The following is an 18,975-nucleotide window of genomic DNA, read 5'->3' as shown; positions in this document are numbered from 1 at the left end:
TGATTATAAAAATTTATTTCTAATGAACTATGCTAGATAAAGTTATGCAGTTTGTTGCAAAATGGCGTCTTGTCTCATAGAGTTTTTTAGGATACACTTCCATGGGTCTATGCAGTTTTTTTTGTTTCAAATGGTAGCTTAAGGAGTTAAGTTTTCATGAATACACTTCCATATGTGCACTGACAGCATTAGGTTTCTTCCCCCCCCCCTTCCCCTCTCTCATTATAGGTAGTGTAATTTAGAAGTGTTAGTGTCGCATTGGCATCCCTACAGGAGAAAATGCATGTGTTTTGTGATTTCATGGTGACTATTACAGTTAAGGGACGTCCCATAGTGCCCACGGCGTAGGTCCACCAGATGGGAAGAGCACTAATACTGGAAGGGTCACTGACAAGGCAAGAAGTGGCAGACCAGGGATGAGTGATGAGACTGTTAACATTGTGTGTACAGCATTTCATTGCAATCTGCAAAAATCAGCGTGTCGTGTTTCCAGAGAACAGGCATAGCTCACACCATTTCCTTACATACAAAGGTATGCAAGCTTTGCAGCCAGATGATAGGCCCCAGGCATGCCAAGTTTGCTAGGAATGTGCTGGAATTAATCAATGCAGATGACTACCATAATAAAGTGACTTTTTACATCTTCATGTATGTAAACAGGCATAATGTACAGATCTGGTGGTTGGAGAACATACATATAGTGGTCCAGCTGATAAGGAACTGCCTGAATGTGAAGGTGTGGTGTGGCTTGATGCTCAACACAGTTATTAGACTGCTCTTTTTCAGTGAGTGTACCATCAGGCAACAGTTTACTGGACATGTTGGGGCTTTACACTGCACCTCAGTTGCAGGTATTTCACCTACGATGATGTACCGCCACACTGGGAGTTATTTATTCACCAGTTTTGGATGAAATCTTTCTGGGCAGAGGGAATGATAGAGCCACCACATTCTCCTGACACAATCCCTCTTGACTTGTTTTGTCGGGTTACAATACGGATAAAGTGTTCTCTTCCCCAATTCCTGATTAACAAACTCTTCCGGCATGAATATAAGATGCTGTAGAGGCAGTGACTGAAGATGTTCTATGGGCAACAAATGTAATATGTGTAAGTGTATTAAAAAAACTTTTTGAGTTAAGCTACCATTTGCAACAAACCTTGCAGTTGTATCCAGAGCAGTTCCTTAGAAATAATGTTTGTATGCAGGGAAAGGGCTAACCTGTACAACTGTAAAAGATGTTTTTGTTAAGAACATCACAAGATACGATTAACTGGTAATAACAGTTACATACTGGTAAAGAAGTTGGCTATATAATTTGGAACTTTTATTTTTTTATAATTATTGGGGGGGGGGGGGGGGGGGGGAGAACAGGCATGAAATGATCACAGAAATAAATAAAATACAAGTAACCTTTCTGAAATATTTATTTTCATTTATAAATATAACAAACATTGGCTCTTTTGTAGACTGAAAGAATTTTCAAGTTTTTAAAAATATTAGTATACTTAACACAAAAGGTTCTTCTGCACAAAGTCATACTATCTTTCCTTGGTACAAGAACTCAACAAAACAAAGGCCAACACAACACAGTATATAATCAAAATTATAACAAAGCAACCACACTACAGAAAATAAATCTTTTTACAAGTTCAAATAAAAGGCTTCTTGTATATTTATCATTTTCTCCTATTTTTTTCCTTAAAAATGAACAATAACAATTTTTCAGAACTCTTTTCAACAATACACCATACAACAAGACAATATATTCATTTTGGAACACTGTTTAATATTTATGACTCTTGTCTAATTTTATTTTACATTTCACTTATTTGCTGATAAATAATTACATTGCCACTAGTAAATAAAATTCTAGGCACCCTAGTGATATGACTGGACTAAATGCTCCTCACAATGGAAATGTTTCTCTCGTGACTTTGAAGAGGCCATCCTCTCCTAACTTCTTTTACCCCCTTTTCAAAACATTGCCATTTTCTTATAGCACCTTTGTAATATCAAGTAAATTAGTAATTATTTAATTGATATATGAATTAACCAGTGACAATATTGGAGAAAAAAATATTTACTTATCGTCAGCATTCAGTTGAATTAAGTACAATTGCCCTGTTGAAATTTACAACTACTCATTTGCAAAGCATCAACACAATTTCTCAACCAAGAAAACACATGGACCATCCTGTTTTGGATAAAATTTTAAAGCTTGATAGTGGTCTATATTCCACAATGTAATATTTGTTTTATTACTGGGGAGAGAGAGAGAGGTACATTGTTAAGAGAAGAAAGTTACTTCATTTACAGCTTTATGAGGTATTTTAGCTGATGAAGTGGATTAGGATCATGAAACTATCCAAAAGGAAAAGGAGGATTGTTTTATGCCTTTGGAGATACGATGTTCAACTAGGTCACGGAGGAAGGAACAGATTGAACATTGTGTCACTGTTCTTGTAACAAGCAGTGCAAAAGAAGAGTATTTTTGAAACTGATCTGGTGATTTTTGGGGATGAGCACCTACCCTTTTTCAATTTTTCTAGTTCCCTTTTTATGAAAGACAGTTTGGATTTAAATTCTTTGTTTTCATTGTATATTTTTCTTATCTTTTTTTATGGTGTTTAGTTTGGATTTCAAACAGCCATTTACTCTCCTAGAATACATTCTGCTGGCTCAAATTTCATCCTGAATGTGTCTAGCTTCTCTGTCTTTGTATGTAACATTTTGGATGTGATGACTGTTTTCTTTGATAATGCTCATACCTGATGTCTGCTGGAGGTTTGTTTGGGATATGCTGCGGTTTCTGGAAGCCTTCGCTAATTGCCCTGTAACTATTTTAGTCCCCACCCAAAGCTGTGCTGTGTGGCTTTTGCACTGCGGTCATGCAAGACATTGGCATGCCAACAGTAAGATGGTCCCTGCAGAGACATTGCGGCTTCCATCAGAGTTTTTCGTACCAGCTGACCCGCTTCGCACTACACCTCACCCCATCATAGAGGTGCCAACATTTCGGCCCTACTCCTCACCTCGTCATAGAGATGCCAACATTTTACTTCAGGATTTGTACACACGCTGCCGTGCTATTCTAAGGACCAGCACTGTCCACTCACCACTACAACCTTCTTATACTCTCCCTTTCCAAGTTTGGAAGTGTAATGAATGTACTATTAAGCTAAACTTAAGACAGTGTCATTCAAAAGGATAAAGACACCTTAATTGTAACCCATCGATGACCTACCGACTTGGTACACAGATCTCCATTACCAGACTGACAAACGAGATCACCAACCCCCAAGTTCAGTGATGCATACTCCAGTGTCGTACTAAGAGATCCCGGTATCATTTCACAAGGACACCCCACAGGACGTTCCCAGTTAATATGAGGGCCAGACGAGTTCAACATCAGTTTTCCTACATTTCTGGAGCTTTGTTCTACTGCAGGGGGAGCTGCGTGGGAATAGAAGTTTGACAAGTGCTTAGAGTGTAGTGTGTACTCTTTGGCTGACAAAGTGGATTGCTGTTTGCGCCAAGTGGCATAATTTAGTTAGTCTCTTGGTACTTCTTGGATTTGTTATGTTATGTGTGGAAATTATAGTGGTATAAATGTTTCAAGCTCTAAATTTTTTTCTTATTCAACAATTCTGAGTGTGTGTTATTTTTTGCTGTGGTTAACATATCCAATGTCCCACATCTTCAAAATAGAAAGTGGGTAATTTTTATACTTTTCTTATGATAGCCACTGAGTTGACAACCTATTAAATTTTCTGGTACATTGCTGACGACATCCACAAACAACAACAATGCTCAACTGGTGTAACAATATTACAAAACTAAATTCTAGACCACTGCCTTAATCTAAAAAAGAATCACACTGAAACACTGTAACAAAATCTGTATTTCAAATTATATTATACAATACAGCGTTGAATTTTTTGTACTTTATATTACCCATAAAAGTGCAATACTTATTCAGGGAAGAAATGGAACATATGCAATAGTTACCCCATGGTACGACAAACAACATTAACAAAAATATTTCAATAATTTGGGACAATATAATGACAATTAGTCAATGCAGCAGTACCAAATGGCATAGGTATTCCACATATTGACACTTTGCTGCATATATCAGTGGCAAGGAAAACAGTGAAACAGAATCTCATGGAATGCCCGAACTCTTACTTCTGTACAATAACTATCTAAATTCTGTGTTACATTTCACAATGGCCACCAGAACCACAAGATGCAGACATATTCTTGTTTTAATGCAGTCTTTTCAAAGCATCAACTTCATAAAAATACTTACATTTACAGTCTTTAAAGAATCTACTTTGTAATGGAACGGCGACAGAAGATCACATGATTAGGTAGTGTGAAGGTAAAGGGTTAACCATTTTTTGATAAATGCATTAACTGTAATTATCGGAATGGATTACAGGAGATATTATATTTTAAGTGCGACAGTTTCTCAATATTGTGATATTCGAAGTATTTAACAATACTGAATGGGTTATTTTTTATTGCTCAAGCCAATGAATCTTAAACATTTTATATGTAACTTGATCTTCATTACTCAGATGGTTTCCTCTCATATTCACACTCTGCTGGTTTAGGTTCCTGAAAGAAATATACAATCAATAATCTAAGTAGCCCAGTTTCATTTACATTTTAGACTATGCTAGCAACGTAAGTTGTCGAAACAAGGGGGATAAACACTAGCAATAAAACAGAATCTGAACACCCATCAATATTCTTGTGAACTTTGTCTGTAATTGTTGGCTGTGTCATTTCAAAAGCTTCATTTTATGCCATTACTGTTTTTGATCTCTCACGTCCGTCCTCAGATGGTTAAATTTTCCAAATACATTAATGTATTCATTAGCAGCACACTATCTACTCCTGTAGAATATTCCAGTGGATGGTGTTTTGTCTTGCTTTGGTCCTTATGCCTTAGGTGTAACCTATTGCATGAGCTGACAGCATGCTGCTGAGAAATACAGGAGCAGGAGCAGATGGTATGCTGCTAATGAATACACTAACGTATTTGTAAAATTTAGCCATCTGAGGATGGACATCATAGCCCAAACTGCTAATGGTATGAAATAAAGCTTTTTAAAACTATTTGCAGCTTCTTGCATTTTTCTGGTTATATTTTATATTTTAAAAATATACACACAAAGGAAGTTCAGACATTGGCTGTAATCCCTTTGTGTCTTAATTCATAGTGGCTGCTGGATCAAAATGGTGTCAGACATGTGAAAGAACAGACACTACATACATATACATAAAAAATATTTTTTTTTGCAGCATCTTGACACAGCAGTACATACACTAATGTTAAGTGAAAAGTTCTATTTGGGTGTAAATACTTTTGGAATAAAGGACACCATTCATTGAAAAGTGGCAGTGTTGAGCTGTCGATAAGCGCGCGCACACACACACACACACACACACACACACACACACACACACACACACACACACGGCCCTACATGGCACTGGCTGGACACACAATGAGACAAGGCAGGGAGGGGGTTGAGGGTGGGTGGCTAGCAGATTGGCAGGAGGCAGTTGATTTGCTGGTTAGGGATATGAGAGAAGAGGTGGCAGGTGCACAGGCCAGTCATGTGATACACAATTGTCAGAACTGATGGGTAGTGGCACACACTGGCAGTGATGCTGGTATGTGAATTTGGGAGGAGGTGCCAGGATGGAGGAAGGGGAAACTGTTGGTTGGAGGGTGGGGACAGTAGGTTACCAGAGATTGAGGTGAAGGATCTACATGTTTGAAGAAGCTGGAGATGGAGGGGAGGATCCAGATGGCTCGGGTTGTAAAGCAGCCATTGACATTGAGCACACTATGCTCAACTGCATATTGAGCCATGGAGTGGTCAACGTTGCTCTTGGCACCAGTTTGGCGATGGCCATTCACCCTGCTGGACAACAAAAGAAAGCTGTGAGGTGTTTGCACTAGAATTGGTATAAGGCATGGCTGCTTCCACATATGGCCTAGTAGAACAAACTTGTCACAGGACTGGAGCAGAAAGTGCAGAGCAGATGGATTGGGCAGGTCTCACATCTGGGTCTCCCCCAAGGATATGATCCCTTGACTAAGGGCTTGGAATGGGAATGGCATACGGATGGACTATGATGATGATAAAGTTTGGTGGCTGCCTCCTCGATCCCCCTCCTTCAAGCTGCTAACCACCTATCCCCAATTCCCTGCCTGTCTCTCCTCTAGCTCAAAACAGAATTAATGTGAAAGCTATCAAGTTCTCTCTCTTTCCTGCCAAAGAACCAACACTTCTGCTTTTCAGTGAGTGGTCTCCTTTTATAGAAAAGTAATTTACACATATACTAAAGATGTTCTCCTCAATGTATCACCAATAAATGAAAAAAATAATTGTGTCATTGTGGAAGCTTTTTAAAGTATGACTCGCACCAGAATACTGCAACATTCATCACTGACATTCATGAAAGGGTGGGGGGGCGAGGGGGGATAAGAAGAAGACAGGATTTCATTTGTATGGTACGATTTGCACATGGGGCATAAAATGCTAGGAACTACTTTCTGATGGAACTGTAGATATCTGTGATGCAGACTGCTTTCATCAAGCCTTTGGGACAGTTTTCACCTTTCAAAGTCTATACAATCAGATGGCAGATGTAATGTAACTAATGTACTTTGTCACTTGTCTACTGAGTTCACAAAATTGTCTAATAATGTTCCAAATTCAAAATACTCTAAAGTCAGATCAATAAATTCAATGGCACATAATTTAAGTTTCCTCAGAAATGCTAATGTAAATGTTAAGCTTGTAACTTAAGGAAAAGAAGAAAAGTGATTTACAAGTAAATCAGTTGGGAGGAGGCAAGTAATTCTAAATATTACCACTAAAAGTTACAATTATATTAAAGTGAATGACTAACTCAACTAGAAGCAGACCAGATTGTGTCATGAATCTCCCATCTCATTGCTGTTTGTTTGCTCTGGCAGGGTTATTAAATAAGGTGATACAATGGTTAAAGTACTAAATTTGCAATCATGACAAGCAGGTTTCAGATCAATCCCTGTGCAATGATCTCAATTTAAGTGTTCTGCAGTTTTCCTAAACCATTTCAAGCAGACAGACGTATGGTTTCTTTAATGAAGCCAAGCTTTCCCCTATTAAGCATAGTGCTCTGTCTCTGCTTGCGTAAACATCAACATGACATTGAACCTGAATCTCCCTGACCCTCTATGAAGGTTGTGACATTTTTTCACTTATGAACGGTAAACTGACATACTCATTTAACTTTTCTTTTAAACAGATATTTGCTAGTGATAGAAGCATGCAACTGATGATTATAAATGTTAGTTCTTTTTTAGCCTTATTACCCACAATTTCAACACATTTCTTTCATTTGTTACTACCTGCTAAATTTTTGTTTTATACAACTAATTAATCAAACCTGTAGTTGTGAATTTTGACAAAAATCTAGTGTTTGTAAATTCAGACAAAAATGAAAACAAATATGAACACAAACTTTCAATTAGTCCACTTTCCACTGAATGTGTATTTCCTTAATAGATCAATGCTTCTAACATCTGTCTAATCAGCCTTTTTTTATTTCATTCACTGCCAAGACGTGTCTTTTTTTGTCATATAATTGTGCCAACTGAATACTTTGAGAAAAGCAAACACACACACACACACACACACACACACACACACACACACACACAAAAAGCAATCACACTTCACACACACACGACTGCCATCACCAGCAGGTTACCGGGAAAAACATTATAGATGTGCAATGGGATTTTGCAGCATCATTCTACAAAGAAGCTCCACCAAAGCAAACAATACTTCTTTGGCAACAAAAATTGGATCCATTTTTGATGGAAAGAGGACAAGTCCAACCATTAAAATGACAATTGATATTGTCTCAAATACATCCTACATTAGAAGTGACCACCATTAATGGCACATATTTTGTAAGCACATACATTTGCAGCATTTTTCTCATGTCTTTTGTGTCAGACCTCACAAGCAACACTTTCTGGTGGAATACAAAACTGCTTATCCGTTGCTACTGGGTTGATAAATCTAGTCACAGTGTAAGGACACAGTTGAATATCTACAATAATATGCTACATGCACCATTTCTTAGTAATGTGAGCAAATTAGCTTCTTTTCAGCCGAGGCAGTAAATGCATAATTATTCATCACACACACACACACACACACACACACACACACATTTCATACAAAAATGGGAAAGAATATATGAACAATAACTTCAAATTTCTTAGCAATATAAATGGTAAACATCTAGACCTATTTATTAATTCTTTATTATTCTGAGATTAAAACTGTGTGCTGGGCCAGTTCTCAAACCCAGTACTTGCCTTCTGCATTATTTTACTTACCGGATAGAGGTTGCAAACTTCTCCAAACAGATTCTTTAAGATGGCAGCCTGGTTACCCTGATTCTGTAAAAGACCAACAAAAAATAAGCAAAAATATAAAAGAAAATGGATAATATTGATATGCTCTACCCTCTCCTGTACACTGTACCATGGCTTTTGCACAACAGCACAGAGTAGCTGTGATTCTCATATTATGCTTTCAGGACAATGGTGTGGAGATGGCATATACCAACTCTGCACACCAGCCGCCTTCATGCTGAAGGTGCCATCAGTGCAAAACCACTGGTACTGCCTCTGGCTCACAATGCGTAACTCAAGGAGACTGTATTGCCTGACCACCTGTGGTTAACTGCCAACTACCATCACATCAACCTGTTTACTTTTCACTTGATCACTGCTCAAAAACTTAATTATGACTGTAGTGCTCATTTGTTTGATGGTGTTTTTCCTCCGATGTATAATTATTTGCTATGGACATGAAGTTCTTCTTTTGTATGTTCTTGTACCCGCTAACAAATACCATACAGTAATTCTTTTTGTATTTTATGTAACCATGGTAGCAAAGACAATTGCAACAAAGAGATACTTTTTCAAGTATTCTGTCGGCTGCAACTGCAGCAAAGCCAGAAATTATACAGGCAGCAAAACCAGCAATTGGTAAAATACCTGCTCACACTACTGGAATGACTGAACATTGTGAATTAATCTCCAGCAATGCTACAATTCCCAGCATTTAATGCACAGATGACAGTCTCCTCTGAACATCAATTTTACATTTTCAGGCAACTCATCTCTCAGATTATTAGCTTAAGTATGTTTATTTGTCATCTTCTAATCCACATATTTACAAGTTGTGTCAGAAAATACATTTTGTTTAAGTTCCTCGAAAGCAATATTACCAGTTTTAGGCACAATTACATCCAAGTTTTGCTTCAGAAACAAAAGCAAACAATGGAAAATCTAGGATGGAATAATGACAATACGGCAATCTGACCCTGGCAGCCAGAGACAATGGTCACGTGTGTACTAGCTGCATTTGCATGAATGTGTGTATGTTTTCTATTTCAGAAGAAGGCCTTCTGGCCACAAGCTTGTGTCTTTTTGTTGTGCCTGTCTGTGACTCAACATCTCTGCTACATAGTTTTGCTTCAAAAACTTACCCTTTTGATAGAACTCTGTGATATTCCATTTAAAAATATATTAGTAATTAGTAATAAATTCTCATAAAGGCAATTATACTGGTGTCCAAAAATTAAAGCAACAAACCGCTATTTCCCCATTTTGTGTCTAATTCATGATGTAATCATACAAACTGCCAACAGAGGTCCATACGATCATGTTCTGCACGGAAGGTGGCATTCCAGTCAACAGACAACCACACCAACAATGATGTCAGGGCACCTATCAAACAAGGTAATTTTTGTGGGTAGTACCTCTTCCAAAATTGCTGTGTACACAGTCACAGATGGCACAGAGAAGATGCCTACCATACTCTCTGTGGTAGAGCGCCATAGAAAGAATGAAAGCAGGACAGTCGCAAATTTAGTGGCCCAATGGCTTAATGTGAATTGTTCTGTTGTTTCTCATATGTGGTGATGGTTTACAGAGATCGAAACTGTATCCCGAAGACCAGAGCAGGGCCAATCATTTGTGGCATCAGAAAGAGAGGGCTGTTATTTGACTGTAAGGGCATGACAGTATTGCCTTAGTACTGCACAGCAACTGGCATCTGATCCTGCAGCATCCACTGGATGTGTTGTATTGAGGCAAACGATGTACAGAGAGTTTTGGCAGAGTGGCCTTTATTGTCAGAGAACTGCTGTTTGTGTACCTCTGTTGTATCTTTGCAGAAGGGAACATTTAGAGTGGAGTCATCAGCATGCTACCTGGGTGGTCGAACAGTGGGCCAATGTTCGTTTCATAGACAAGTCCCGAATTGGTCTGGAGAGTGATCCTCAATGGATTGGCATCTGAAGGGAACATGGAACTCTATTTCAGGACCCAAACACTGTAGAAAGAGACTGATACTGAGGGGATCCCCAATGGTGTGGGCTGGGGTTATGTTAACCACATGAATACCTCTTCATGAAATTGTATGGGTCAATTGGCAAGGTTTAACTGCTTTCAGGTATTGTGACGAGATCTTGGGACTTCATGTGTGGTTGTTGCGAGGTGCTGTAGGCCCAGACTTTGTATTGATGGATGATAATGCTTGATTTCATAGAGCATGAGTGGCTGATGTTCTCTTGGAAATGGAAGATGGTGCACCCATGGCGTGCGGCCTGCTCACTCTCCCAGTTTGAATCCCATAGAGTATGTCTGAGATGCATGGGGAGATGGGTTGCATCACGTCAGCTTCCACCAACCACTCTCTGAAACTTGCGAGCAGCTCTGCAAGGGGAACGGGTGTTATTGCCTCAACATGAGACTGATTACATCATCCTCAGCATCCTCTATCATTGTCATGTGTGCATTGTTGCCAGATGTGGTCACACCCCATACTGAGCACCTTAACCAGTTCTCAGAATGTGTGTACAAATCCGTTAAGTTGGAAAAACCAAAGAACATTTTTGTCTACCATTATGCATTTTGCAGTTGTTTACATTCTGTATTCTTTACATTGTTTCTACTTTACTGTTTTGTGGCAAAAGAAACCCAACCTTGGAAATTTTCCGTTTGTTGCTTTAATCTTGGCCACCAGTGTAGATAATAATTTATACAAAAAGAAGATATAAACAGTAAAATTCTAAGTAGGTACCTGGTTTATGAGATCCAAGTCAACACTATCAATCTAAATGTAAGGATCATCACACGTCATGTACTGACATTTTTATTTGGGATGTTGTGGTTTGCCTAGCCCTAGATTATGAGGGTCAGATTTAAACTTTAAAATTCCCTAAACCGATTTAGAAGAAGCATTACTGAGAGTAACAGCTCACAAAATGTATAAAAAACATCAAGACTGTACTGCCTAATAATGAGAGTGCACGGTTTATTTTGACTGAAATCGTATCTATCTATTCAGTTCATGTTAGGTCATTGCTCACAAACAGTCGATATTATCTAATTGTTGTTCAGTTTGTTTCAGATTATTGCTGTGGATATGGACTTCTCTGATCACAATGATTAAGTTCTTACTTTATTCAAACACATTTACTCCTTTAAAGCCTGTTCAATCTGGACAATAAAATACACACTGACACAGCTCAAACATGACGAAGCAGGAGTAACCAATAATACTTTGTAGGCCTAGCAATGTTCTCTTTATACACCTTAATGAAATACAGAGTTTGGTTATCACAGTGATGGCATTATCACTGTGATAACAGTCAAACAAGTAAACAATGCACTATTCTTATAATCAAATGCCATATTACACATTATAGACATAAAAACTACAAAAAATATTCAAAGTTAAATAATATAGGGAACGCCATCTGTACTAATTCGCATCAACTTTTACACTTGCATTCTGTAAATTCACTGACAGCTCTAACGGTTGCCAAAAATATTTCTGCATTTGGTTCACTTGCTATCACACTTTTCATACAAGTAAAAGCCTCTTTCTGTTGCATCTGGTGAACCTGGAACATGCTCTACAACACACACCCAAATGCACTTTCATCCACCCACTGACATATTGTACCACAGTCATGACATGGAAGCACCCAACTTCATATGGTCAGACACTATAATCCTTTTATAAATGTTTATGTGATGATAATTCTACTCTTGTATAGCTCAGTAGCACACTTTCAAACTCAATAGCGTGATCAATATGATGAAAAGGAAAGTTGCTATTCACCATATAGCGGAGATGCTGAGTCGCAGACAGGCACAACAAAAAGGACTGTCACAATATAAGCCTTCGGCCAACAAGGCCTTTGTCAAAAACAGATGACTGGCTTCAGCTGCCAGAGGCTGGCAGAGGTGTGTGTGTGTGTGTGTGTGTGTGTGTGTGTGTGTGTGTGTGTGTGTGTGTCATCTATTCCTGACAAAGGCCTTGTTGGCCGAAAGCTTATATTGTGACAGTCTTTTTGTTGTGCCTATCTGCAGCTCAGCATGTCCACTATATGGTGAGCAGCACTTTCCTTTTCATAATACTGTTACATTCCATCCTGGATTTTCCATTGTTCAGTAGAGTAATCCTTTTATACAAGGTGTGCCAAACCTTTGAGGACAAAATTATACACATGGAAGACAACCCTAAAGTGAGTATTTTGAGATAAGGAAACAATGGAAATGAGTACTTCATAGGGTGTCTCAAAAAACAACACACTGTTTACAGTTCGCAACTGGTTATTGAAAATGGAGGATTATGCATTACAGGAAAAGGCAAACATGTATTTAATGCACGATGTAAAAGGAAATTAAGGTACAGGCAAAAGTTTCGCAGCAGATTGCACTTTCATTGACAGAAATTTATAATTGTAGATAGAAACTTAGGAGAGACGAGGTCGTTTAAGCTACAAAGAGCTGGTCAAAATTATCAACAAAGACTTGTCTGCACATTATAATTTAAAGAGAGAGTATTGGCTTGTGAGTGGAGATTCGTCAACAGACACCGGTCAACTTTCCATGAAATGCACACTTTGAAGAATACAGTGTTGACAGTACTCGTTGAACAGCAATTGCATCTCAGTCAAAAGCAACATGTGCAAGTAATACACCCAGGTGACACCCACATGAAACCCAGAGTTCAATTTTTTCAATAGGCTAACCAGCACAGTATTCCAATGTTGAAGATACTACAGTTTGTATCATTCACAGCTGAACCATATTTCAATTGTGATGATATTTTCACTGGCTGCAATAGTCCTAGCTGGAGTGAAGGAGATTCTCTATGAAAATGTGAGCTGAAATTATGCCAAATCAACTAAGAAGACTCAATTTGAATGGTGCACATTTTTTGTGCAGAGTTGAGATGAGCTGTCGCAGTGAGTACATTATCTCTCATTGCCTGTAAGTTGTTATGTTTTCAACATAACAGAGCACCATCCTACCTTAATATTACTGTCTGAGAGCACTGAAACAACAGGCATGCTCATCACTAGAATATGAAGGGGTCTTGTCACATAGCCAATGTGTTTTTCAGATCTCTTTCTAGTGGACACCTCTCCTCCAGGGTAATGAAATTTTTGCTGTATGAAATGCCAGTAGGAACTGGTTGGCAAGGTCCTAGCAACACAGCAAAATATTCAACATTATAATGTGTACAGTACAACTGCCACTCATCGCTTCGAACAGCTGCTATGATCTTGAACTGTCGTGAAGTATTTATTGTTTGAGCCAATAAGAAACAGAATACTCATGTCTTACTATTCCGTACCTCAAAATACTGTTTAGAATCCTCTACCACCTGTATAATATGTTTGCAACACCCCTTATAACACATATTCCAGTAACATATTACTTAATCACTTACACTGCATCATTAATATACCACTTGAGTTATTTTAATGCAATCAAAAATTATATCAATTTTTTTTAATATTTAAAAAATTCACTTATATAATGACAGTAAGCAACCATTATGAATTGCAATAAATAACTTGAAAACTGACTCATTCCAGGTCATTATGATGCATCAGACATGAACTGAGTATAGAGCACTGTAAACTGATTACTGTATATTTATGTGGCTTCAAACACCTCTGTACAGTGCAGCCTAAAACTATCCTAAACTAGGAAATAAATGTCATTCTTGTGTTACTTACTCCATTCAGTGTTATTGTTGGTATAAACGATACACTCGGATTCAAGGCATAGGTAGCATCACCATTTGCTTTTAGCAGCTCATTTCCTTCCCTTGCTCTTGAACACTGCAGAATTGGGTCCCAAGCAATACCGAGCTTGGTGGCACACTTAAAAAAAAGGAAAGCTAATTACACATGTTAGAAAACATAATGGATATGACAATTTACAAGTATAACAACAGCAAAGAAGGGAATTGATCTATCAAGATGCTAACAGGAGTAAACATGGACACCACATCTGTAAAAATACATGAGAAAGCTCCAAAATGTGCACAATAAAAGTTTTTGTGTAATAGAGCAATCAATTTTCACTGTATATCTACTTCCAAAGCGTATGTTCCTATTTCAATTACCACGGTAATCCCATTTCAAAGTAGGCTTTGTAACAGAGAGTCATAAAGTTCTTTAACAGGTTCTTAAATTAATTCATAAATCATATCACACAGTTTTTAGTAATGTCTTGTAGTTTTCAGAGGATTTCGTTTTTTGTCATTCTCCCTCTAAGAACACATTACACAAAAAAGACAATCAGTAAAAATGAACACAATTCTATAATGGACCTAACCTGACATTATTGTCTTGGGGGAAAAAGGAGTGCTAATGGAAGATAAGTTTGTAAACATGCATCTCTTATATGCCAAAACTTTACAACCACATTTAAATATTTTCCCAATTTTTTGTAGCCATCCCCACATCTGAACATCAGTCTTTGTAATTGAAATCAAACAATGGAAAATTCAGGATGGAATGAAACAATATTATGAGAAGGAAAGTCGCTACTCACCATATAGCGGAGATGCTGAGTCGCAGATGGGCACAACAAAAAAAATTAATATATATATAGTGAAAATATTTTTGTTGTGCCTATCTGCGACTCAGCATCTCCGTTATGGTGAGTAGTGACTTTCCTTCTCATAATATAGTGTTTATAATTGCATACTTTCACACATTCCAAATCAATCTGATTTGTATCTGGGGCTCCTCTTTCAATATCTTGATATTTCACAGGCAGTGTGAACCAAGGGGGTACTTGTGAATGAAGAAAATGTGTTTTAAAGACACTAATAGTGCTTTAAATGATACAATCTTTATTGCTACAAACAGGCAGCTGCATAGTGAGTTAGCCTGAAGTTTGGCAGGAGTCTTCATTTTTGCAGTGTATGTTAAACAACGTTAATCAATAAAAAAAATTTTCTTTGTACATCCATATTTAAATTGGATGGTGATGGGGCATCACCTGGTATAATTTTTATTGAAAATTAAACTCCTCCAGCTGTACTTAAGATTTCACATTTATTTGGTGACTAGTTTCGACGTTGCGTCAATGCCGTCTTCAGGCCCGTACAGTTTGATGATATCAATTGTGTATGGCCGAGTACTAGAATTCCGTGGTGAGACCAATACATGCTCCACACAATTGGTATCATCAGAGCGTATGAGTCTGAAGGTGCCGTTGACGCAACGTCAAAACTAGTAGCCAAATAAATATGAAATCTTAAGTACAGCTGGAGGAGTTTCATTTTTAATAAAAAAATAAAATAAAAAAATGTATTCAGAAAAAAAGCAAGATAAATTGTGTACAGAAGTAACACAAATGCATTGTGTTCTGTTATCAAATAAAAATTTGGAGCCATGGTTCAAAGCAAAGAAACTTTTGAAATTTCATTTTAAAATTCTGATATTGTAATTTCTTTTACAGATGTCATGTTGTTTCAATGAAATATATATAAATGTTGTAAAATCTAATTTAGGCGTGACAGAGTATCAGCACAAGGTGACCTTCAGGAAAAAAAACTCTTGACTTGTTAAGTGGGTAGTTTGTGCATGCACCTCTTCTCAGTGGGTAATATGCGCCAGCATGCCTTGCTGCAGTGGTGCCATGTACTTTTCTCACACATTAAAATTTTCCTTCAAGTTTTCATTTTTCAGTTTAAGATAATATTGGATGGGAATGGATAAGATATGCTGCAGAAGTTAACAAAAAATTACTGTGACAATATATCACTTAGTTTTCAGTATGAAACATTTTAAAGCAAGGTGCAGCATGCAAGGAAACTTCGCACTGTGCGCCATTACAAAAGATCACTTACTAATCGTGCCATAACTACAGATGAAAAAGGCACACTTTTGTGGCTGCTTCACTGGACACATACTGTTGATGCGTGCTCGAGTGGGAAATTTTATAACAAGCCCAGAACACATCGTGTCGCCTGAAGAGAGCTGCTATTATTGGATGAGGGTCAACTAATACCACTGTTTCAAGGACAGGTCAATAACTCATCATTCCCACTAGCTACAAGCCGGAAACGAAATGTGTAGATATACCCGTCCAACCCAATATGAATTAACAGAGAATGGACGGATATATGTGTCACACCCACTTAAAGGGTTAAGATGTGGCTATTGTTCCTCAGAAAAACAAAAATTCAAGTGCAGGGCACAGAGTATGCACCAGTGTAATCAACAGTGCGCATAATTTTATTTCATATACAGTGACTATAGTTAGTTCTGGAAAATTAGATATTTTCCAAATGTTGCTAAAGTATTCCAAGGTAAAAAGAACTCAACTGCTCAGAAGGTGATCAACAGAAATTATGGAAAATTACTTCCCAACCTCTCTCCTTAAAGTTTGCTCCAAAGTAACTGAAAAGCATAGGCGTCTTGTACCACCATCAACTGATACAAATCATTGGCACTGGTTTTGATCGTTACTAATTTTAATCACTCATAATGATGATGATTAGTAACTGGTAAAATAAGGTTTTCATATCAGTTGATGATACTGTATGCTTAATATATTAATATCTGAAAAGATTGCTACAAAACAAAGTAAATATTCCTCACAATACAGATTTAAAAAAAAAAAAAAAGAAGGTTAGCTTTCAGAAAGGGAACCACTATAAATATAACTAGCAAATTTTGCAAAGAAGAGAATCTTCTCATTAGATACAGCAATTTCTGTGACCTAACAAAAGCCTTCTCATCAGTGAATCATTCATTACTTCACTACAGATACACAGAATAAGAAGTAGTGCACTTCAGAGAACACTTGAGATTTGAGAACAAGAAATAAAGAGCAACTGTGACATCAATTGTATAAAATTATTATTTTTTAATTTGGTAAAACAACAATTCAATGTGTCTTGTTGTATTTGATACTATATCAATGCCAGTTGTTACATTGAAAGCAACCTGAAATTTCTTTTTTGTTTTGTAGGTGATACCCCACTCCCAATTGAAAACCGTCTCCCAGACCAGCTCCGGTCGAATGAAAAATAATTAACAAAATCTTTTACTCTAATTTCATCAAAATAAGCTAAAACTGACTTTCACAAATATTAAAACCAAACAATTATCACAAGTGACAAACATAAATATAACAACTAATGAGGAGGAGGCCAATGAAACATGTCATTTGGAGTTTTCTGCTCCAAATTTTAATAGGAAAGGAAGAGGCGTGAAACTATTTTTCAAATACTGTAAATCATATAGCGTACATCTATTTTCATTGAATTAAAGCAGCACAATTTCAGTGTCTGTATAAGAAAATGACACATTTATCTGCAGATTTTTCTGACTATAATGAGCACTGCAGTAGTTGTGATGCACATAATATAGTAAAAAAACTATGTTTCACTGTCAATCTGCAATGTCTCCTTTAGACCATTTTCAAAATTGCAGTTGTTACAATAATTATTTAAAGAGCAAAAAATGTTTCAGTTTAAAATTAAGATATCTCCATTATAACAAATAAAATGAGTTTGAACTTACACATATTTTTCATCCAGTGACGTAAATATGTATGTAGTCACACTCAACTCAAAGACAATGAAACTGAATCCCTATTTTTAATTCTATGTTACGAATTACTAAAGATCTCTATTTTAAGGAATCAAAAAATGTCTGTTGCAATCTTCACCTTAGAATTCGACAAGAATTAAGATGTGATTATAGTTTGGTAGAAGCTGCCAAAACTTTTCTTTAGTAACTATACACTGCCCCATAAAACAGATGTGATAAATACTATATGATACCAGAATGTTTCCAGAATCAGATTTTCACTCTGCAGTGGAGTGTGCGCGGATATGAAACTTCCTGACAGATTAAAACCGTGTGCCGGACCGAGACTCGAACTCGGGACCTTTCATTCATATCAGTCCACACCCTACTACAGTCCCCTAGATAGCACTGTCAACTCTCCTTAACTCCAGCCTAATACTCAAGTTTAGTTTCAATACCTCATAGAAATTTACAATGTGGTGGTTTCCCTGAAAAAGACAAATTTTTCACCTTATTCTGGTGTTCTCATATCAACAAAATCCTTATATGTTCTTGCTGTTTACTATCAAAAAGCAGTTTTTAAATGGGCAATCTATGCATGGCAGCCACTAGCACTGCATCGTGTGTGGGGAAGTGATTTAAACTGACCTGGGAATGAGCGAACAAACATATAAGCAATCTTTTGGAAGGTCCAATTTGCACCGCATAACAAAGATTCATAATATTCCTACATATCACATCAGAAGTTATGAAGAGAAGCATTACATACAAATCCATTTATGTGTGGTGCGCCACTTTTATGTTACATGAGCATGTATGAGATGCCAATGGACCATTTCTCAATGCATTTCTAGCAGACAAAGGTTGTATTATGAAATTAAATTCTTTCTTTCTTTTTCACTGCACAAAATTACTATTATACAGGATATCCAATGAGAAGCTACACTAACTAGTGTTTAAACTTTGCCTGTGTCAGGCACAAGATAGAAACAGAATATTAAATATAATGATGAG

The 18,975-nt window shown here is 37.2% G+C and overlaps 1 protein-coding gene across 2 annotated transcripts in view; it reads right to left on the bottom strand.

The window, feature by feature from the left end:
• Positions 1–1,409: 1,409 nt before the first annotated feature.
• Positions 1,410–18,975, bottom strand: part of LOC126480845 (gamma-interferon-inducible lysosomal thiol reductase-like) — a 29,244-nt gene continuing 11,678 nt past the window's right edge. For both annotated transcript variants that reach the window (XM_050104194.1, XM_050104193.1), the window contains exons 4-6: positions 14,143–14,289; positions 8,426–8,488; positions 1,410–4,626 (exon numbers count right to left, since the gene is read on the bottom strand). In XM_050104194.1, coding sequence (XP_049960151.1) covers positions 4,579–4,626; positions 8,426–8,488; positions 14,143–14,289 — 258 coding nt within the window. In that variant the 3' untranslated portion in view covers positions 1,410–4,578. The remainder of the gene's footprint in view (positions 4,627–8,425; positions 8,489–14,142; positions 14,290–18,975) is intronic.

The sequence above is a fragment of the Schistocerca serialis genome, chromosome 5 (assembly GCF_023864345.2).
Source record: "Schistocerca serialis cubense isolate TAMUIC-IGC-003099 chromosome 5, iqSchSeri2.2, whole genome shotgun sequence".
Classification (NCBI taxonomy): Eukaryota; Metazoa; Arthropoda; class Insecta; order Orthoptera; family Acrididae; genus Schistocerca; species Schistocerca serialis.
The sequence above is the reverse complement of the archived record's forward strand: the minus strand, read 5'-3'. Positions and strand labels throughout refer to the sequence as shown.